The 16,843-nt window shown below is 41.5% G+C and overlaps 1 protein-coding gene across 8 annotated transcripts in view; it reads left to right on the forward strand.

The window, feature by feature from the left end:
- The window catches only part of ARHGAP12 (Rho GTPase activating protein 12), a 110,204-nt gene that overhangs the window by 13,494 nt on the left and 79,867 nt on the right, over window positions 1-16,843 (forward strand). For all 8 annotated transcript variants that reach the window (XM_060006340.1, XM_060006341.1, XM_060006342.1 and 5 more), the window contains exons 2-3: window positions 3,419-3,457; window positions 5,115-5,869. In XM_060006340.1, coding sequence (XP_059862323.1) covers window positions 5,186-5,869 — 684 coding nt within the window. In that variant the 5' untranslated portion in view covers window positions 3,419-3,457; window positions 5,115-5,185. The remainder of the gene's footprint in view (window positions 1-3,418; window positions 3,458-5,114; window positions 5,870-16,843) is intronic.

Genomic DNA, 16,843 nt, shown 5'->3' on the forward strand with positions numbered 1-16,843 from the left:
CTTTTGTTGTTTCCTCATTTTTGTTTCATATTTCAATCTGGGTGTGAATTTCCTTTACCAGTTTGTGCTTGGCTGAGTTTTCTACTGCTTTCCAGTTACCTGATTATTTCCTGTCTCCTTTCTGGTGTTCCTATTTTTGCTATTTCTTTATGACCAGAATAGTTTATAATAGCAATGAGTATATTTTGCTTCTGTTCTTTAGGCCTAAATATATATCTTATATTCTATATGTTTTTATTCTTAGAAAACAGGGATCATGCATTAAGAAAAGAACCTTAGGTGCCCTATCATGGCCTGTGATTTCTTGTTAAGTGTACAATCTACAAAATTATTTGGTGGAATAATTTCTTATTGTGGAACTTATGCTGGAGTTGTTTTTAACTTTTTTGTTGTGCTCATTAAGTTTAATTGATTTCTTTAGTAGAGGGCTGTTTAGGGAGTGTTAATTTTAAACAAGTACTTTTAAAGCTACTGGAGGACTTAGTGTCAAGAATCGGTGCTTAAATTGTGGTATTTTTAAGTGGGTTAATATGTGTGTGAGGCTATATTAGCATTTTGTTGTTCATGGTGTTAGAATTGCTAAGTATGTTGTACATGTATGTATCAGACTTAAATTGTAAGGTCATTAATTATGGATACAATTATCCCAGTCCTCTTAAGACTTTGTTTACTTGTTTACTTTTTGATGTACCTGGTAAGGATCTCACGCTGTGAGATGTAGTTGATTAAAGCAGATGTCTTGGGGGGGGAAGATAACATTTGCTGGCTGTGTAATTTGTGCTAGGAAAGAAAATGAGAAAAATTGGTAGACAGAAAGGAGGAGTCCATTAGATTTTAAAATAGCCTGATAGAAATGAATCTGACTTTGGTGGGGGTGGGGAAGAAATAAAAGTTGTAAAACGTTCTGTGTCTCTGGGTGTGTCTGTTCTTGTTGAAGCTCGAGGAAGAGGACCACTGGTAAGAGGCTTTTCACGCCTCAAAGAAAAGCAGTGGTTGTTACCGAATAGTAGATGTGCAAAAACTCTGTCCTCGTGGTTGGGTGCTTAGTAGGTGTGTGTGTGATGGAAAAGGGTGGAGGAGTGTGGTGATAAGTGTAGAATATGTTTCAATTGGAGGAGTGTTGTGCTCAGAGGGCGTCGTAGTTGAACAAGATTCTAATCGAAATACTTGAGAGGTTAAGATAGCAGGATAAACAGTGCTCAACCTAATCTAAAGAGAAGAATACACAGTGTGGGGAGGGATAAATTAGAAGTTTGGGATTAACATACCAGGCTAGTCTGTATAAAATAGAAAATCAAGGGACTTCTTTGGTGGCGCACTGGTTAGGAATCCGCCTGCCAATGCAGGGGACACGGGTTCAAGCCCTGGTCTGGAAAGATCCCACATGCCGTGGAGCAACTAAGCTTGTGTGCCACAACTACTGAGCCCGCGAGCCACAATTGCTGAGCCCGCGTGCCACAACTACTGAGCCCGTGGGCCTAGAGCCCGTGCTCCGCAGCAAGAGAAGCCACCACAGTGAGAAGCCTGCACACTGCAACAAAGAGTAGCACCCACTCACCGCAACTAGAGAAAGCCCGTGCACAGCAATGGAAGACCCAACACAGCCAAAAAATAAATAAAGAAAATAAAATAAAAATTAAAAATAAAAGAGATGATCACTCTTAATTAAAAAAAAGATAATCAAGAAGGATCTATTGTATAGTACAGGGAACTATACTCAATATTATGTAATAACCTATAAGGGAAAAGAATCTGAAAGAGAATGTATATATAACTGAAGTGCTGTGCTGTATACCTGAAACTTACATGATATTGTAAAACAAGTATACTTCAAAAAAAAACTTAAAAAAAAATCCACAGTTTGGGGAATAGACGAAGAAACAAACCAAAATTAAAACCACAAACATTTGTTTTAATGCAGCTTATGTTTTTAAATAAAAATAGGCAGCAGATGTTATTCACATATATGCAGATAAATTTCCCTTAGATCCAAGTTTTTAGAGCTACCCCACAATTATTTTAATTTTATTTGAATCTGTAGTTTATAATAGGGCTTTTCTCTTCATATTTATTTTATCTAACTTTTCCTAGACCTTGGATTGTGATACATAATTCCTGCTACGTGACTTTCTAGAAGTTTATTATTTCAGTTGTCTCGGGCTTCCCAGTTCGTTTCCCACCCCCATCCCCGTATTAACTAGAAACCTGTTCTCAGGTCCTGTTACCCCTGTGCTCACTCTTGCTCATGTCATCTGCCTTGTATCAACTACCTGTTCTATCTGGATGTCTTTTGACTGCTTCTCCTCTTTCTTGTCCTCCCACTTCTTATTTGCTTTACAGTACTGAGAACTTTAGTTTGGGTGTCCCATGTTGAGCGTGGTGAAACTGACTTCCCATTTTCCCTGGTTCCTCTTCCTCCATACCTCTGCGGTCGGTGGGGAAGGTGTGGTCGTAAAGCCTGGCAGTGAGAGGCCCGGGCGTGGACGCCGCTAACCTGTGCTGCACTCCACCCCACGGCCCCTCCCGTGCTACCAGGAAACCATGCAGTTTACTCCTTACTCTTCATACTTTCCTTTGCTCCATGCCCGCGGATCAGTGTCTGAGCAGTTCTGGTACACCTGAGCTCCTGTAGCCTTCTGTGTGTTCCCTGACTTGTTTCAGTATCTTCAGAGATGTTTCGTAAGTTATTTCATTACTTCCTGGAAAGTAAAAGAAAAAAAACATCGCCTGAGGATAAGTATTTCAATGTGGAGTTTTGAAAAGTTGTAGTGAAAACCTTTTATGTAGGTAAAAGGATTAAGGTTCATAGTGACTAATGCCCTGGTAATGCGTGAAAATAAAGGCTGATTGCTTTGAAGCTTAGAATTTCTATTTACTGTGTGGGGAAAGACCAGGCAGATTGGGCGGGGTCGGGGTGGGGGCGGTAGATTTTGGGTCTGGTTAAGTTTTAGGTACCTGTTAGGACACTGAGTGGATTCAGTTGTTGTGTGTCAGTAGTCGCCTTTAATCTAGAAGAATCTCTCTCTCTCTTTCATTTTTCATGAAATTGAGTTTTTGAAGAGTTCAGGTGTGTTTCTCATGGAATGTCTCACATTCTGGGTTTGTTTTTTACTAACGATTTTACAAAAGTTGTTACTCATGTTATTAGAAGTTTGAAAAGATATTTCTGTCAGGATAAAAACTAAGGGCGAAAATGAAGTTGAAACGAAGTGGAAATGAAGTAGGAGGGGCAGTGGTAAAGTGTGCTTTGTTTGGAGGGCGGTGCTGGATGCAGTCGTGATATGTAAAATTGTACTGTGTGCCTTATAGCTGTTGTAAAAAAGTTATGCTTCTAAAACCGCGAGCAACATTGCATTCTTAGCCTTCTTTAAGCAATCTCGGTTAAAGTTAATGAACTTTATTATTATTTTTTCTATAGGTTTAAATGTAAGACTGGCTGTTTAGTTCTCCTTCTAAGGTAAGTTCTTTATTTTTATTATTTTTTTTGAAACAACATTACTATATTAAATTTATTATTCAAGTAGTTTGTCTAGAAAGTAAATTTTAGTTGCTGAAATTGTATGCCTAACTAGTTATCACCTGGGCTTTGTCTGTTTCAGAGGCTGTTGTCCGCAGGGGCGTGGTGGTTACTGCACATGTAGTGTAAATAGTTCCGTGCCGGTACTTAGGTGCTGAGGAAAATGGGGAGGCTACGCGACCTTGTAGGAACATTTCTGGTACATCTCACTAGTCAGAGTTACTCTGGTTTGCCTGAGGATCCTGGAGTGCTGAGTTGAGTGTGTTTTCCTAGGGCTGCTGTAACAAAGTGCTACCAGCTGGGTGACCTAAAAACTACAGAAACTTACTCTCTCGCTGTTCTGGAGCCAGAGGTCCTCTGGGCTCCCTCTGAAGGCTCTAGGGGAGAATCCTTCCTTGGCCATTCCAGTTTCTGGCGATTGCTGGCATTCCTTGACTTGTAGCTGCTTCACTCCCCATTTCTGCCTCTGTCTGCACGTGGTCTTATTCCCTCCGCGTCTCCTCTCCTTGTCTCCAAGGATTTGGGGCCCACCCTAATCAATGTGAACCCATCTCAAATTGATCGCATCTGCCAAGACCCTAGTTCCAAGTACGGTCACGTTCACAGGTCCCGTGTTAGGACTTAGACATACCTTTTTGGGGAACACAATTCATCCCATAGTAGTTGGGACTCGACTTGAATTGTAGCAAAATCGAGATGCTGTGATCATTCTGAAGCTTGAATGCTGTGTTTTATGAGGTACTAAAATATTTGGAATTGTAACAGTGAATCCTAGGTTTCTCAAGCCATTTTAGGGATATTTCTAGTAGACTTTGCATGGTGTGTGTGTGTGTGTGTGTGTGTGTGTGTGTGTGTGTGTGTGTGTGTGTAAAATTTACAAATAAAAAGACTGGTTACTTGCTGGGATTTGTGGGATTCAGCTAAGGAGGATGTCATCGTACTGGGGTGGATGTAAGAGGAAACAAAAGTAAACTAGCAGATGCTTTTCTCTGTTTGTGTGTATTTTACCTAAAAATAACAATGCTGCTTTTTAATCAGTTTATATTAGAAAATGAAACATATATTTGGATAACTTTTTTTTAAGCTCACTAATGCACCTGATCATTTTAGAAAATAAAGAATACAGGGTCAGTGAATGAAATTCAGGGTCATTGAAATTCAGCCTCAGCTTCAAAGAGGGTTTTTGATAAGGCATGCAGTGAACCTAGAGCAATGCCTGGCCTTGGTAAGTGCCTAACATGTATTAGTTACTGTTAGTGAGCCTTTCTAAGAAAGTGAAGGAGGTTTGAGGTAGTCATGAAAGGGAGGAAAGTTCTTCTCACCTCTTATTTTTGATAGTCGTACGTCTGGTTGGTTAGCGTATCTACCATTCCAGTCATTGGTTCAGTTTTGGTCATAAACGACTGAAAAATGTAGATTACAGTTAGAATGAGAGCGTTTGTAATGCAGGACCATACATACAATATTAGACACATGTTTAATTTCTGGGTTTGAGATTTGAAGGTAATGTTCTTTATGATGCTTGTGAATGAATATTAAAAATCCAGACTATGTTAACTTTTTTCTTCATTCTCTTCCTTCATTTAAATAAAAATAGCCGTATCGATCCAGCAAGCCACAGAGCCATAATGTGGCAAAGCATCCTTTTTGAGAGGTGAATATTACGGAATGAAAATGGCTGACAGAGGTGGGAAGATTGTTCCAGGGCAGGTGTATATTGAAGTGGAATATGATTACGAATACGAAGCGAAGGACAGAAAGGTCGTGATAAAACAAGGGGAGCGATATATCCTGGTGAAGAAGACCAACGATGACTGGTGGCAGGTGAAGCTGGATGAGAACTCCAAAGCGTTTTACGTGCCTGCCCAGTATGTGAGGGAGGTCGGCCGCAGAGCCCTGATGCCACCTGTGAAACAGGCAGCGGGGCTGCCGAATCATTCTGTGAAAACGATGCAGAGTCTCCACCTGCAGAGGTCCACAGAAAATGTGAGCAAATTGCCCGAGCTTTCAAGTTTTGGAAAGCCATCGCCGTCTGTGCAAGGAACAGGTCTTACTCGTGATGCCAATCAGAATTTTGGACCCAGTTACATTCCAGGTCAGACTGTCAACCTCAGCCTGGACCTGACCCATAATAATGGAAAGTTCAACAGTGACTCACATTCTCCCAAAGTTTCTGGCCAGAATAGGACACGGTTATTTGGTCACTTTCCTGGTCCGGAGTTCTTGGACGTAGAGAAAGCTGGCTTCTCCCAGGAACAGTCTTGTGATTCAGCAGGAGAAGGCTCGGAACGGATACATCACGATTCAGAGTCTGGTGATGAGCTTAGCAGCAGCTCCACTGAGCAGATAAGGGTAAGACTGAAAGTGGATGATGGAACACTTGTGCCACCTTCATAACCGTTTAATTATAGGTGTTACTATTTAAAAATTTTTTTTTTTTTTTGCGGTACGCGGGCCTCTCACTGTTGTGTCCTCTCCCGTTGCGGCATGTGGGATCTTCCCGGACCAGGGCACGAACCCGTGTCCCCTGCATCGGCAGGTGGACTCTGAACCACTGCGCCACCAGGGAAGCCCCTTTGTGTCAATTTGTCAAGTAAAGTGAAGTAATTTTAAAAGCACATGCGTGAAACTGAAATGTGTTTAGAAAAGTTTAATTATTAGTGAATTTGATAAATTTTGGGCCTAAAGCTCTGTTGTAAGTTTTATTCATCAAATTAAGTCAGTGAGGCTGCTCTCAAGGTGTGTCTGATGGTAACGGAACTAGTATGCACTTTTTCTTTTATAGGTTTTAATTTTTCTTGTGACATTTTGAGTGGAGACAGGAAAAAGGGAAGGTTCTCTAGAAAAACTTCTGATGCTTGAGGTCAAGGCAGTTACTGTCAGTTTATCATCATTCGTCTTAGTCTTTTCTTCAGTCCTTACGTGATACTTTGATGTAGAATATTTCTTTCGTGTGTCCTGGAATTTTTCTGCACGTGGCTCCTTATGTATTAGTTGGACTTGGGAAAGACATGTGTTTTCTCTTCCATCTGGCCATCACCACTGTTTCACACCTGAAATTACGCGTTATGTGTAGGTCCACTAGCAGCCCTGTGTTCTCTTCATCGTGCTCATCTTAAATTCACTACGTGGAAGGTCATGGCTCCTAACCTCTCCTGGACTATTTGGAAATCCTGTTCGATTTCTCTAGCCAGACCTCGTCCTAGCTCTTCGTGGCAGCTGTTTAACACCTTTTCTGTTTTATTCAGTTCTCTGATTCACCTGCTTTTCCCTGCTGTCTTAGCAGATAGTCTTGCCTTCCGTTTCACGGCAGAAGTGAAAACTGTGGGGTGGGAACTGCTTCTGCTTGGGGAGGACGTATGCACAGCAGTTAATCGAGCTGTCCTTAGATTTGAATCCGGGTCCATGTCACTTGCCGGCTGAGTGATAATTGGGGCCAGTTACTTAACTTCTGTGTGTCTCAGTTTCCTCCTCTTGACATGGGGATCACGAGTGGATTCCTGTATACCTAGCATGCCTGGCACTCAAGCAAGTAGAGTAGGTATCTACTGCTGCTTAATAAATTACTCCCAGATCTCCTGGCTTAAAACAGTAAACATTTATTATGTCACAGTTTCTGTGGCTCAGTCATTCAGAAGCAGCTTAGTTGGTGGTTTTAAAGGCTTAGGGTCTCTCACGGGGTTGGCGTCTTACGAAGTCTTGGCCGGGCCGGAGCAGCTGCCTCTAGGATGGTCACTCCCGTGGTCCTGTTTGGGCCTCTTTGCAGATGCTTGAATGTTGTGACTAGCTTTCCCCTAGACAGAGCCATCCAAGAGGGAAGAGGGTGGAAGCTGCGTTGTCTGTTATGCCCCGATGTTGGAAGTTGCGCCCTGTCATGTCTTAGCAATCACACAGCTCAGCCCTGCTCTGTGTGGAGGTTACAGCACAGAGTGTGAATGTCAGGCTACGGGACATTAAGGGTCACCTCGGGGCTGGCTATCGCAGTACACATTCGGCACCACAGAGCTGTCATTACGGTTGTCGTCGTCGTTTCTGTTACAGTTATTCCCACCATGAAACCTACAGGTGCACCAGTGTCATCAGTGATCTCCCCCCAGTACAGGCAGCGCAGGCGTGGCATCTTCTATCAATGAGTGTCTCTTCATATTTGCTTTTCCCTCTTTTTCACAAACCTTTTGCTAAACATTGTGTAGCGTTGTGCTCGTATGGCTTTAGACTCATTATTTACCAAGTTTTTTCCCTCAGGATGTGCCTTTGCTCATGTTTTCCTATTTTAGTAAAGCTCTTCAGCAATACCTTCCCTTCCGAGTATCACCTTATCATTCTTTACTGGCAACTTCTGGAAAGAGTTGCACGTATTTGCTTCTTTGTGTTCGCTCATTTCCTGCTCATTCCTTAACCTGGTCTCCTATGGCTTCACCACCCCACCTAAGCAGCTTCTGCTAAAAGCTGCCCACGGTTTCATTGTTGATAAATGTACAGACAGTTAAAAAAAATTTTATATATAATCATATCATGGTTACAGTGAACAAGATTAATAACCAAAAGGCAACTTAAAATAATTTTTCACTGAGGCATAGCATATAATCACGTGTGTAAATTGTACTAATCTTAAATGTATGGCTTGATGGATTTGTGCTTGTGTAAAGCCATGAGCCCCTTCCCAGTCAGTATCTACACCCTCCCCGCCGTGTCTGCTGGGAGATTTTCATTCTTCTGACATGTTAGTACTGGTCAGTCTTCTTTAACTAAACTTCCATTTTGAGATGATTGTCGCTCCATAAGCAGCGGTAGGAAACCATAGTGAGGGGTCCCCTGTGCCCTCTGTCCATTTACGTCCGTTGTAACGTCTTGCCAGACGGGACTGTAGTATCACAGTCAGGGTGTTGATGTTGGTACAGGTGAGATGCTGGGCGTTTCCATCAACACAACGAACCCTTATGTTGCCCTCTTAATGGCCACACCCGCTCCCCTCCCACCCCCAACGCCGCCTAACTGCTCACCACCACTAATCTGTTCTCCATTTTTATAATATTGTCATTTCAGGAATGTTATATAAATGGACTCACAGCCTATGTAGCTTTTTGGGATTGGCTTTTTAAAAAATATTTATTTATTTATTTATTTATTTGGCTGTGTCAGGTCTTAGTTCCGGCACGCGGGATCTTTGTTGCAGTGTGCAGGCTCTTCTTTGCGGCACGTGGGCTTCTCTCTAGTTGTGGCTCACAGGCTCAGTAGTTGAGATGCGTGGGCTCTCTAGGTGTGGCGCGTGGGCTTATTAGTTGTGGAATGTGGGCTTAGTCGCCCTGCAGCATGTGGGATCTTAGTTCCCCAGCCAGGGATTGAACCTGCGTTCCCTGCGTTGGAAGGTGGATTCTTAACCACTGGACCACTAGGGAAGTCCCCGGGATTGGCTTTTATCATTCCACATGATTCTCTGGAGATTGATCCAGGTTGTTGTGTGTATCAGGGTTTGTTCTTTTTGTTGCTAACTAGTATTCTATGGTATGGATGTACTGTACTTAAAAATAATTCACCCGTTGAAGAATGTCTGCGTTTCCAGTTTTTGGCCTTTGCAAACAAAGCTGCTACGTATAAACGTTTGTGCACAGGTTTTTGTGTGAACGTACCTTCTTTATTTCTTTGGCATAAATGCCCGTGTGTATAATTGCTGTTTAACTTTTCAAGAAAATTAAGCAGCAGTTATATGGCAGTTGCACGTTTAATTTTTCAAGAAGCTGCCAAGCTGTTTCCTAGAGCGGCTGCACGTTTTACACTTATGTCAGCAGTGCCTGTGGTCCAGGTCCTCTGCATGCTCACCCGCATTTGGTGGTGTCTCTTTTTTATTTTAGCCATTCTGATAGGTGTGTAGTGATTGCTCCTGATTTTAATTTCCATTTCCCGAATGGCTAATGATGTTGAACACCTTTTATGTGCTTATTTGCCATCAATAGATCCTTCTCATTGAAATGTCTCTTCAAGGCTTTTGCCTATTTTTAATTAGACTTTTGTGCTGTTGAGTTTGGAGAGTTTTTAAATTTTTTTACTTTTTATTTTTTTAATCTTTATTGGAGTGTAATTGCAATTTACAATGGTGTGTTAGTTTCTGCTGTACAACAAAGCGAATCAGCTATATGTATACATATATCCCCATACCCCCTCCCTCTTGAGCCTCCCTCCCACCCTCCCTATCCCACCCCTCTAGGTCATCACAAAGCATCAAGCTGATTAGAGAGTCTCTTTTTAGTATAGTCTAGACACTAGTCATTTGTCAGATATATAATTTGCAAATATTTTCTCCCAATGTCTTTTTGTACTCTTAACAGTGTCTTTTGCAGAGCAAAGGTTTTTAATTTTGATAAAGTCCAATTTATTAATTTTCCCTTTTATGGATCAGGCTTTTGTGTCAAATCTTAAGAACTCGCTATATAGCTCTATTAGTCAGGGTTCTCCAGGGAAACAAGCAATAGGGCGTGTGTGTGTGTGTGTGTGTGTGTATGGAGAGAGATTTATTTTAAGGAATTGGCTTATGTGATTATACAAGTTGGCAAGTCCAACACCTGCAGGGTGGGATGGTAGGCCGGAGACCCAGGGGAGGGCCAGTGTTGAAGTTCAGATCCGAAGTTTGTCTGCTGGCAGAACTTATTCTTGCACGGGAGGTCAGACTTCCATTGTCTGAGGGCCTTCAACTGACTGGATGAGGCCACCCACTCTACTGGGGGCAGGGGGCAACCTGATTTATTCAGAGTCCACCAATTTAAATGTTAATTGCATCCAAAGCACCCTCACAGAAACATCTAGAATAATGCTTCACCAAATATCTGGCCCAGCTGAGCTGACACACAAAATTAACCATCACAGTAGGTTTAGATTCTAAATATTTGCCTCAAGTATTTTTTTTCCCCTAAAAGTTCATAGTTTTACATTTGAATCTGTGATCCATTTTTTTAAAAAATCAATTTATTTATTTATTTATTTTTAGCTGTGTTGGGTCTTTGGTTTTGTGCACGGGCTTTCTCTAGTTGAGGTGAGTGGGGGCTACTCTTTGCTGCGGTACACAGGCTTCTCATAGTGATGGCTTCTCTTGTTGTGGCGCATGGGCTCTAGGCACGCGGGCTTCGGTAGTTGTGGTGCACAGGCTTCAGTAGTTGTGGCACGTGGGCTCAGTAGTTGTGGTGCACGGGCTTAGTTGCTCCGCGGCATGTGGGATCTTCTCGTACCAGGGCATGAACCCGTGTCCCCTGCATTGGCAGGCGGATTTTTAACCACTGCTCCACCAGGGAAGTCCCTGTGATCCATTTTGAGTTTAATTTTTGTATGAGGTTAAATCAGGGTTCATTTTTTTTGGCCTATGGGTATCTGATTACTATAGTACTGTTCGTTGAAAAGCTATCTTTCCTCCAATAAATTGCTTTTACACTTCTGTCAAAAATCAGCTGGCCACACTTGTATGGGTCTGTTTCTGGGCCATCTCTTCTGTTTCACTCAGAGACATGTATGTCCCTCCTCTAATACCACACAGGCTTCATTACTCTAGCTATATAATAGCCTTGAAATTGAGTAAACTGATTCCTCCTACTTTCTTCTTTTTCCAAGATATTTTTGCTATTGTAGGCTGAAGAGGGGAAGAAGGCCTTTGCAGATGTGATTAAGGTAAGGATTTTGAGATGAGGACATTATCCTGGACCCTACATGCAACCACAGTTGTCCATAGAGAGGCAGAGGGGCACCACACAGAGGGAAGGTGTGAAGATGGAGCAGAGGCAGGTTTGAAGATGCCAGCTGGGATTCTAATAGGGATCATCTGTAGGTTGATTTGGGGAGTAATGCCATCTTAACAGTATTAACATTTCTTGCAGGCAGGTCTGCGAGTGCTGAATTCTCTCAGTTTTGTTTGTTCAGGAAAGTGCTTCACTTTGATGCATGATTTCTTTAGATACAGAGTTCTTGTTGGTGATTTTTTTCTTTCAACACTTGAAATATTTTTCCCACTCTTCTTTTGTTTGCATGGTCTCCAGAGAGAAGTATGCTGTAACTCTTATCCTTGTTCTTCACTAGTTCAGTGTTTTTGCTTCTGGCTTCTTTCAAGATTTTCTCTTCATCTTTGGTTTTCTGCAGTTTGTGTGCGTTTTTTTGTACTTTGGTATTTGTGTAAGTTTTTGGTATTTATCCTGCTTTCAGTTTGGGAAATTTCTGTTGACGTATCTTCAAGCTCATTGATTCTTTTCCCAGCCGTGTCCAGTCTACTGATCATCACATCAAAGGCATTTTCTCTTTTCTGTTACAGTGTTTTAATTTGTGGCATTTCTTTTTGATTCTGTCTTAGATTTTCCATCCCTCTGCTTGCATTACTCATTTGTTCTTGTATGTTGCCTACTTTTTCCTTTACAGCCCTTAAAATATTAATAGTAGTTATTTAAAATTCCGCCTGATAATTCCAACATCTGTGCCGTATCTGAGTTTGATGCTACCTTTATCTCTTTAGATGATTTTTTTCTTGCCTTTTGCCATGCTTCGTAGTTTTTGTTGAGAGCCAGACATGTTTTATTGGGTAATAGGAATGGAAGTAAATAGGCCTCTAGCGTGCAGTGTTATGTTCAACGGGCTAGAAATTGGACTGTGTTTAAGGTTTGATGTAGTTGTAGGTACCAGACAGAGGCTTTAACTTCTTCAAGTACCCATGTTTTTGGCCTTCTCTGAGAGTTCCTCATTAGTGCCTGGCTCCCCAGTACATCTCCCTGCTGCCTTCCTGGCCGGGGCGGGGGGTGGCGGCAGTGCCTCATTCCTTGGCCCACATGCCCTCCACCGATGTGCTGGTCAGAGGATGGCCTCCTTGCTGCTCGGCGGTGGTGCAGGTTCTGAGTCTCCAGTAAGCGCCCTCTGTGTGTATGTACATAGGTTGGGGGGTCTTGTGACTGTCTGGCAGTGACCTCCCTGGTTGCTGCCTCTGCCTTCTCTGACACCACCCTGGCGGGGGTTGTAGGGTGCCTGTTACAGCCATGCTTGCCACCGCTGGTGGTCTGTGGGTGGAATCGGTGGTTTGTTCTGTGCCATTTGGCTGGACTAGTGCGGTAATATCCAAAACCTTTCAGTCTTGCTGGTCTTCCCCTTTTCTGGATCTTCTGCTAGATGTAGAGCAGGGATTTGTTGGGGCTTTTTTGGTCTGTGCCTGTTGGTGTTTCTGGGTTGCTGACTTCCCTCTTTTTTTAAAAATATTTATTATATTTTGGGTGCACCTGTTTTTAGTTGCAGTGTGCGGACTTCTTAGTTGTGGCATGCAGACTTCTTAGTTGCGGCATGCGGACTCTTAGTTGTGGCATGTGGACTCTTAGTTGCAGCATGCATGTGGGATCTAGTTCCCCGACCAGGGATCGAACCTGGGCCTCCTGCATTGGGAGTGCAGAGTCTTACCCACTGGACCACCAGGGAAGTCCCTGACTTCCCTTTTCAAACCTGTGGTGTATGAAGCCACAACTAAACCCAGGGAACTCACCGGTTTGTTGTTCATTGGGTCGTGAGGTCACAGTTGGTTTACCTTCTCTCTGCCTTTCAGAGTTGTCTTCTGTTTGTTTTATATATTATGTTTTTATTTATACCTAGTGTGAGGAATAGGGTAAAGTACATTTCCTCCTTTTTCCCAGAACTGGAAGTGATTGGTAAGTTGTTAATGGTAGTTTTTAAGTACTCATTGTCTTGACCTCTTAACAGTCTTGGTTAGAGGATGGCCTCTTTGCCACTTGGCAGTGGTGAAAGTTCTCTGGGGGATCCTCTCATCACAAGCTTCCATCATGCCCTGTCTTTTCCCTTCGCTGTACTCATCACACTTATGATTGTTTTCTTTCTTCTCACTAGTCAGTCTGTGGTCTCCAAGGCCAAGCTATCTACCATGTCTTGATCTCTCTGTCTGTCCGGTGCCTAGCATAGTACCCTGGTACATAGTAGACGTGCTAAATGCTTCTGTAATAATGACCAGTGTTTAGCCACGAATACATGGAAGGGGAGACCTAGATTAATGTCCCATCAAAGATGCATGTTTCTGCTTGAAAAACAGCCATCCAGCAGTGCTATGACCTTTGACACAGCATAGGCTCTATGAAGAATGTTATTAGAGAGGTGAAGTTGGGGGTAGAAAACTGTAATGCAATAGAGAGATTCCAAAATTTGAGTAAAAATAAAATCATAGGGCTTCCCTGGTGGCGCAGTGGTTGAGAGTCCGCCTGCCGACGCAGGGGACGCGGGTTTGTGCCCCGGTCCGGGAAGATCCCACATGCTGTGGAGCGGTTGGTCCCGTGAGCCATGGCCACTGAGCCTGCGCGTCCGGAGCCTGTGCTCCGCAACAACAAAAAAATCATAATATTCAGTCTCCACCCCCCCCCCCTTAAATTGGGTACATCATATGCAGCGTCTTCATCAGATCAAGTTTTTAGGTCATTTCAAAGTTTATACTAATGGTTGATATGAAGATGAAACTGAAAAATCAGTGTTAGTTCCGAGCTCCAAACCTTAGAACAGCCTTAAAAATTATACGCTTTGCTCCTGATGCCCTATTTTTCTCTCATGATCTCATTAATATTCCTTTAATATGTGTGTCTTACCAGCCTTGAGTATCAAGTTTCCCGGTTCCCTGTAGTTAGAAAGTGAGGTCTAAAGCTGGAAAGTCGAGACGGTAGACCTTCATCTGTGAGGCTGACAGGATGCCAGAAGAAGTGATGACTTTAGGACGAAGGCCAAAATACTGTAAAGCTGAGAATCATGTTATTTTAAAAATACAATATGAATGTTTATGATTATGAATCTAGAAATGTTTATGTTCTATATTAGCTTTTTTATATTTGCAGATATATTTATAGAAAGTTTCTTCATTGACAGTGCTAAACTAATGTATTTCTGGTATTTGAAATCTAATATTAAATTCATCTGGAAAATTTTATATATGGAACAATTCATCAACATTTCTAGGTGTTATCATAGTACACTAGGTTCACAAAATCAATTCTGTAATTTTTTATAGATTGAAGCTTTGTTTCTAATTGAAGAATATTTAAATATTTCTTTTTAGTCTTTATTCCCATATTATGTGGACTGTTAATACAGATGTTTATTGTATTTAAAAATGCAGATTTTAATTATACAATCATAAATATATCTGTGTATTTACAAAGAAAGAATCATACTGTATGTGCAGTTTCACCATACGGAGTATTTTCAAAATATCTATTATGCAAACAGAATATTTACTAAACAAAGAAGAATGCTGAGAGGTGTAATTTTTCAGGCTAATTAGATTTTCTGGTTAATTCAGGATTAGGTATAAAAGGTTTCAGTGTTTGTTAGAGATTTTCCTAAATCTGTTTCCACAAAGATGGTGCTGAATCTAAAAACAGACGTAAATTAGCTTTGTGTAGCGACAGCAAATAATGTCCCCTTTCGTCCAGATCCTCGCTCGCTGTTGGTAGACCCTTTTGTGAAGTCCTCCCCTGCCCTGCTGCTGGAACGCATGGAGTCATTACTTAGCTTCCTTAAAATGCTCTGAAATGCTGCTTTGCCACCTGCTCAGACTCACCACAACTTCCTGTTTAATTTCTTTATTGCTTAGAGCAGCTCCCAAATTAGGAATTTTAGGAGATTTGGGTGCTGATGGCTTATGCTGTATAATGGCTTGAATAAGTTTTAGTGAATTTGTCTGAAAACCTAATCTTCAGCGTTTATATCATGATTTTCTTTGGTAAAGTATGGATGAAGTTCAGTGTCTTATTTCAAAGCAGTTGGAATTGTCTCTTGAGTGCTAGTATTGTTTATTTTACTTTTTTGTTGTTGTTGTCTTTTGTGATTTGCTCTCAAATTATGTCTCTCTCTCTCTTTTTAAAAATAAATTTATTTATTTGTTTATATTTATTTTTGGCTGTGTTGGGTCTTCGTTGCTGTGCCCGGGCTTTCTTTAGTTGTGTCGAGCGGGGGTTACTCTTCCTTGCGGTGCGCAGGCTTCTCATTGCGGTGGCTTCTCTTGTTGCAGAACACGGGCTCTAGGTGCACGGGCCTCAGTAGTTATAGCACAGGGCTCAGTAGTTGTGGCACACAGGCTTAGTTGCTCGGCAGCATGTGGGATCTTCCCGGACCAGGGCTCAAACCCGTGTCCCCTGCATTAGCAGGCAGATTCTTAACCACTGCGCCACCAGGGAAGCCCTGTTTTACTTTTTAAATTTAGGGCAATGTAGGTCTGAACTTGAGTTAGGACAGATGTGGCTTTTAAGATTTGGGATCTGCTGCTGTGTAGCTGTATGTCCATGGGCAAGTCCCCTAATCGCTGAGCCTCAGTTTTCTTACCTCTAAAAATGAACTGAGAATTGTTGTTATATTTAATGAAATACTGTGTGTGGAACTCCTTGTGTATCTGGCACAAGGGAAGCCCCAAGCACGATACTAGTTCTATTCTCTCCAAGTCTTGTAGTTGCTGGCAGTCTTAGAGATTAGAATGCCCAGGCACAGTATGTTTAAGGGTTTCACTGCTCTTTCAGAACCCTTAGTTTTCTAAAACCTGGTGTTTTAAGTTTATATATATATTAAAAATCACTAAAATCTTTCTTAGACCTTGAATCATAGGAGATGAACATTTTAAGTGGTTCCTGGATTTTTAAACAATTTTCAAAATTATTTTTAAATGTTTTTATAAAGTAGAAAGCTGTACCTTTACTTATTTGAGTGTGAAGGTGAACTTTGTATTCCTTTTGATAATAATTATTAGTAGAATTGGTGGTATATTTTTTGGCACAGAAACTGGAGTGATTAATATCTCTACCAAATTTCAGAAAGACGATCTCATGGGTGGCAGATCTACTTAATCAAATCAACTGGCAGGTATATTTAGTGGCTTTGCTTTCGAAGGCTGGCCAGCCAAATTACTGTCAGATTCTGGATTTTCTATATCCCCCTGCCCAGAATGCATAATCTAGTATTAACAATACTTGACTCTTGAAAAATTAGTTAAAACAGTTGACTGTTTTGAGACAACCAAGTTAGGTGTATCTGGTGGCTTAATCATTAGAAGATAAAAGCGAAAAAGCTGGTAAACTGGAACTGACATTTCATTTAAATAACTAAAATAAATAATAAATAAAAGACTCAATATAAGAATAGATGTACATGAAATTGAACATATTTATAGTAAGCCCTTAATAATCTCTGCCTGTGTTGAACAGGAAATGTATTAATGTGAAATCTGTAGGTGGAATAATAAAGTAGTTTTTCTCTCTCCCCTCGTTAATCTTTTTTTTATTCTTTAAACTTACTTTAGCAAGTAGTAATTGATCAGCATTTTAGTTCCATTCC

Source organism: Delphinus delphis, chromosome 2 (assembly GCF_949987515.2).
Source record: "Delphinus delphis chromosome 2, mDelDel1.2, whole genome shotgun sequence".
NCBI classification, from domain to species: domain Eukaryota; kingdom Metazoa; phylum Chordata; class Mammalia; order Artiodactyla; family Delphinidae; genus Delphinus; species Delphinus delphis.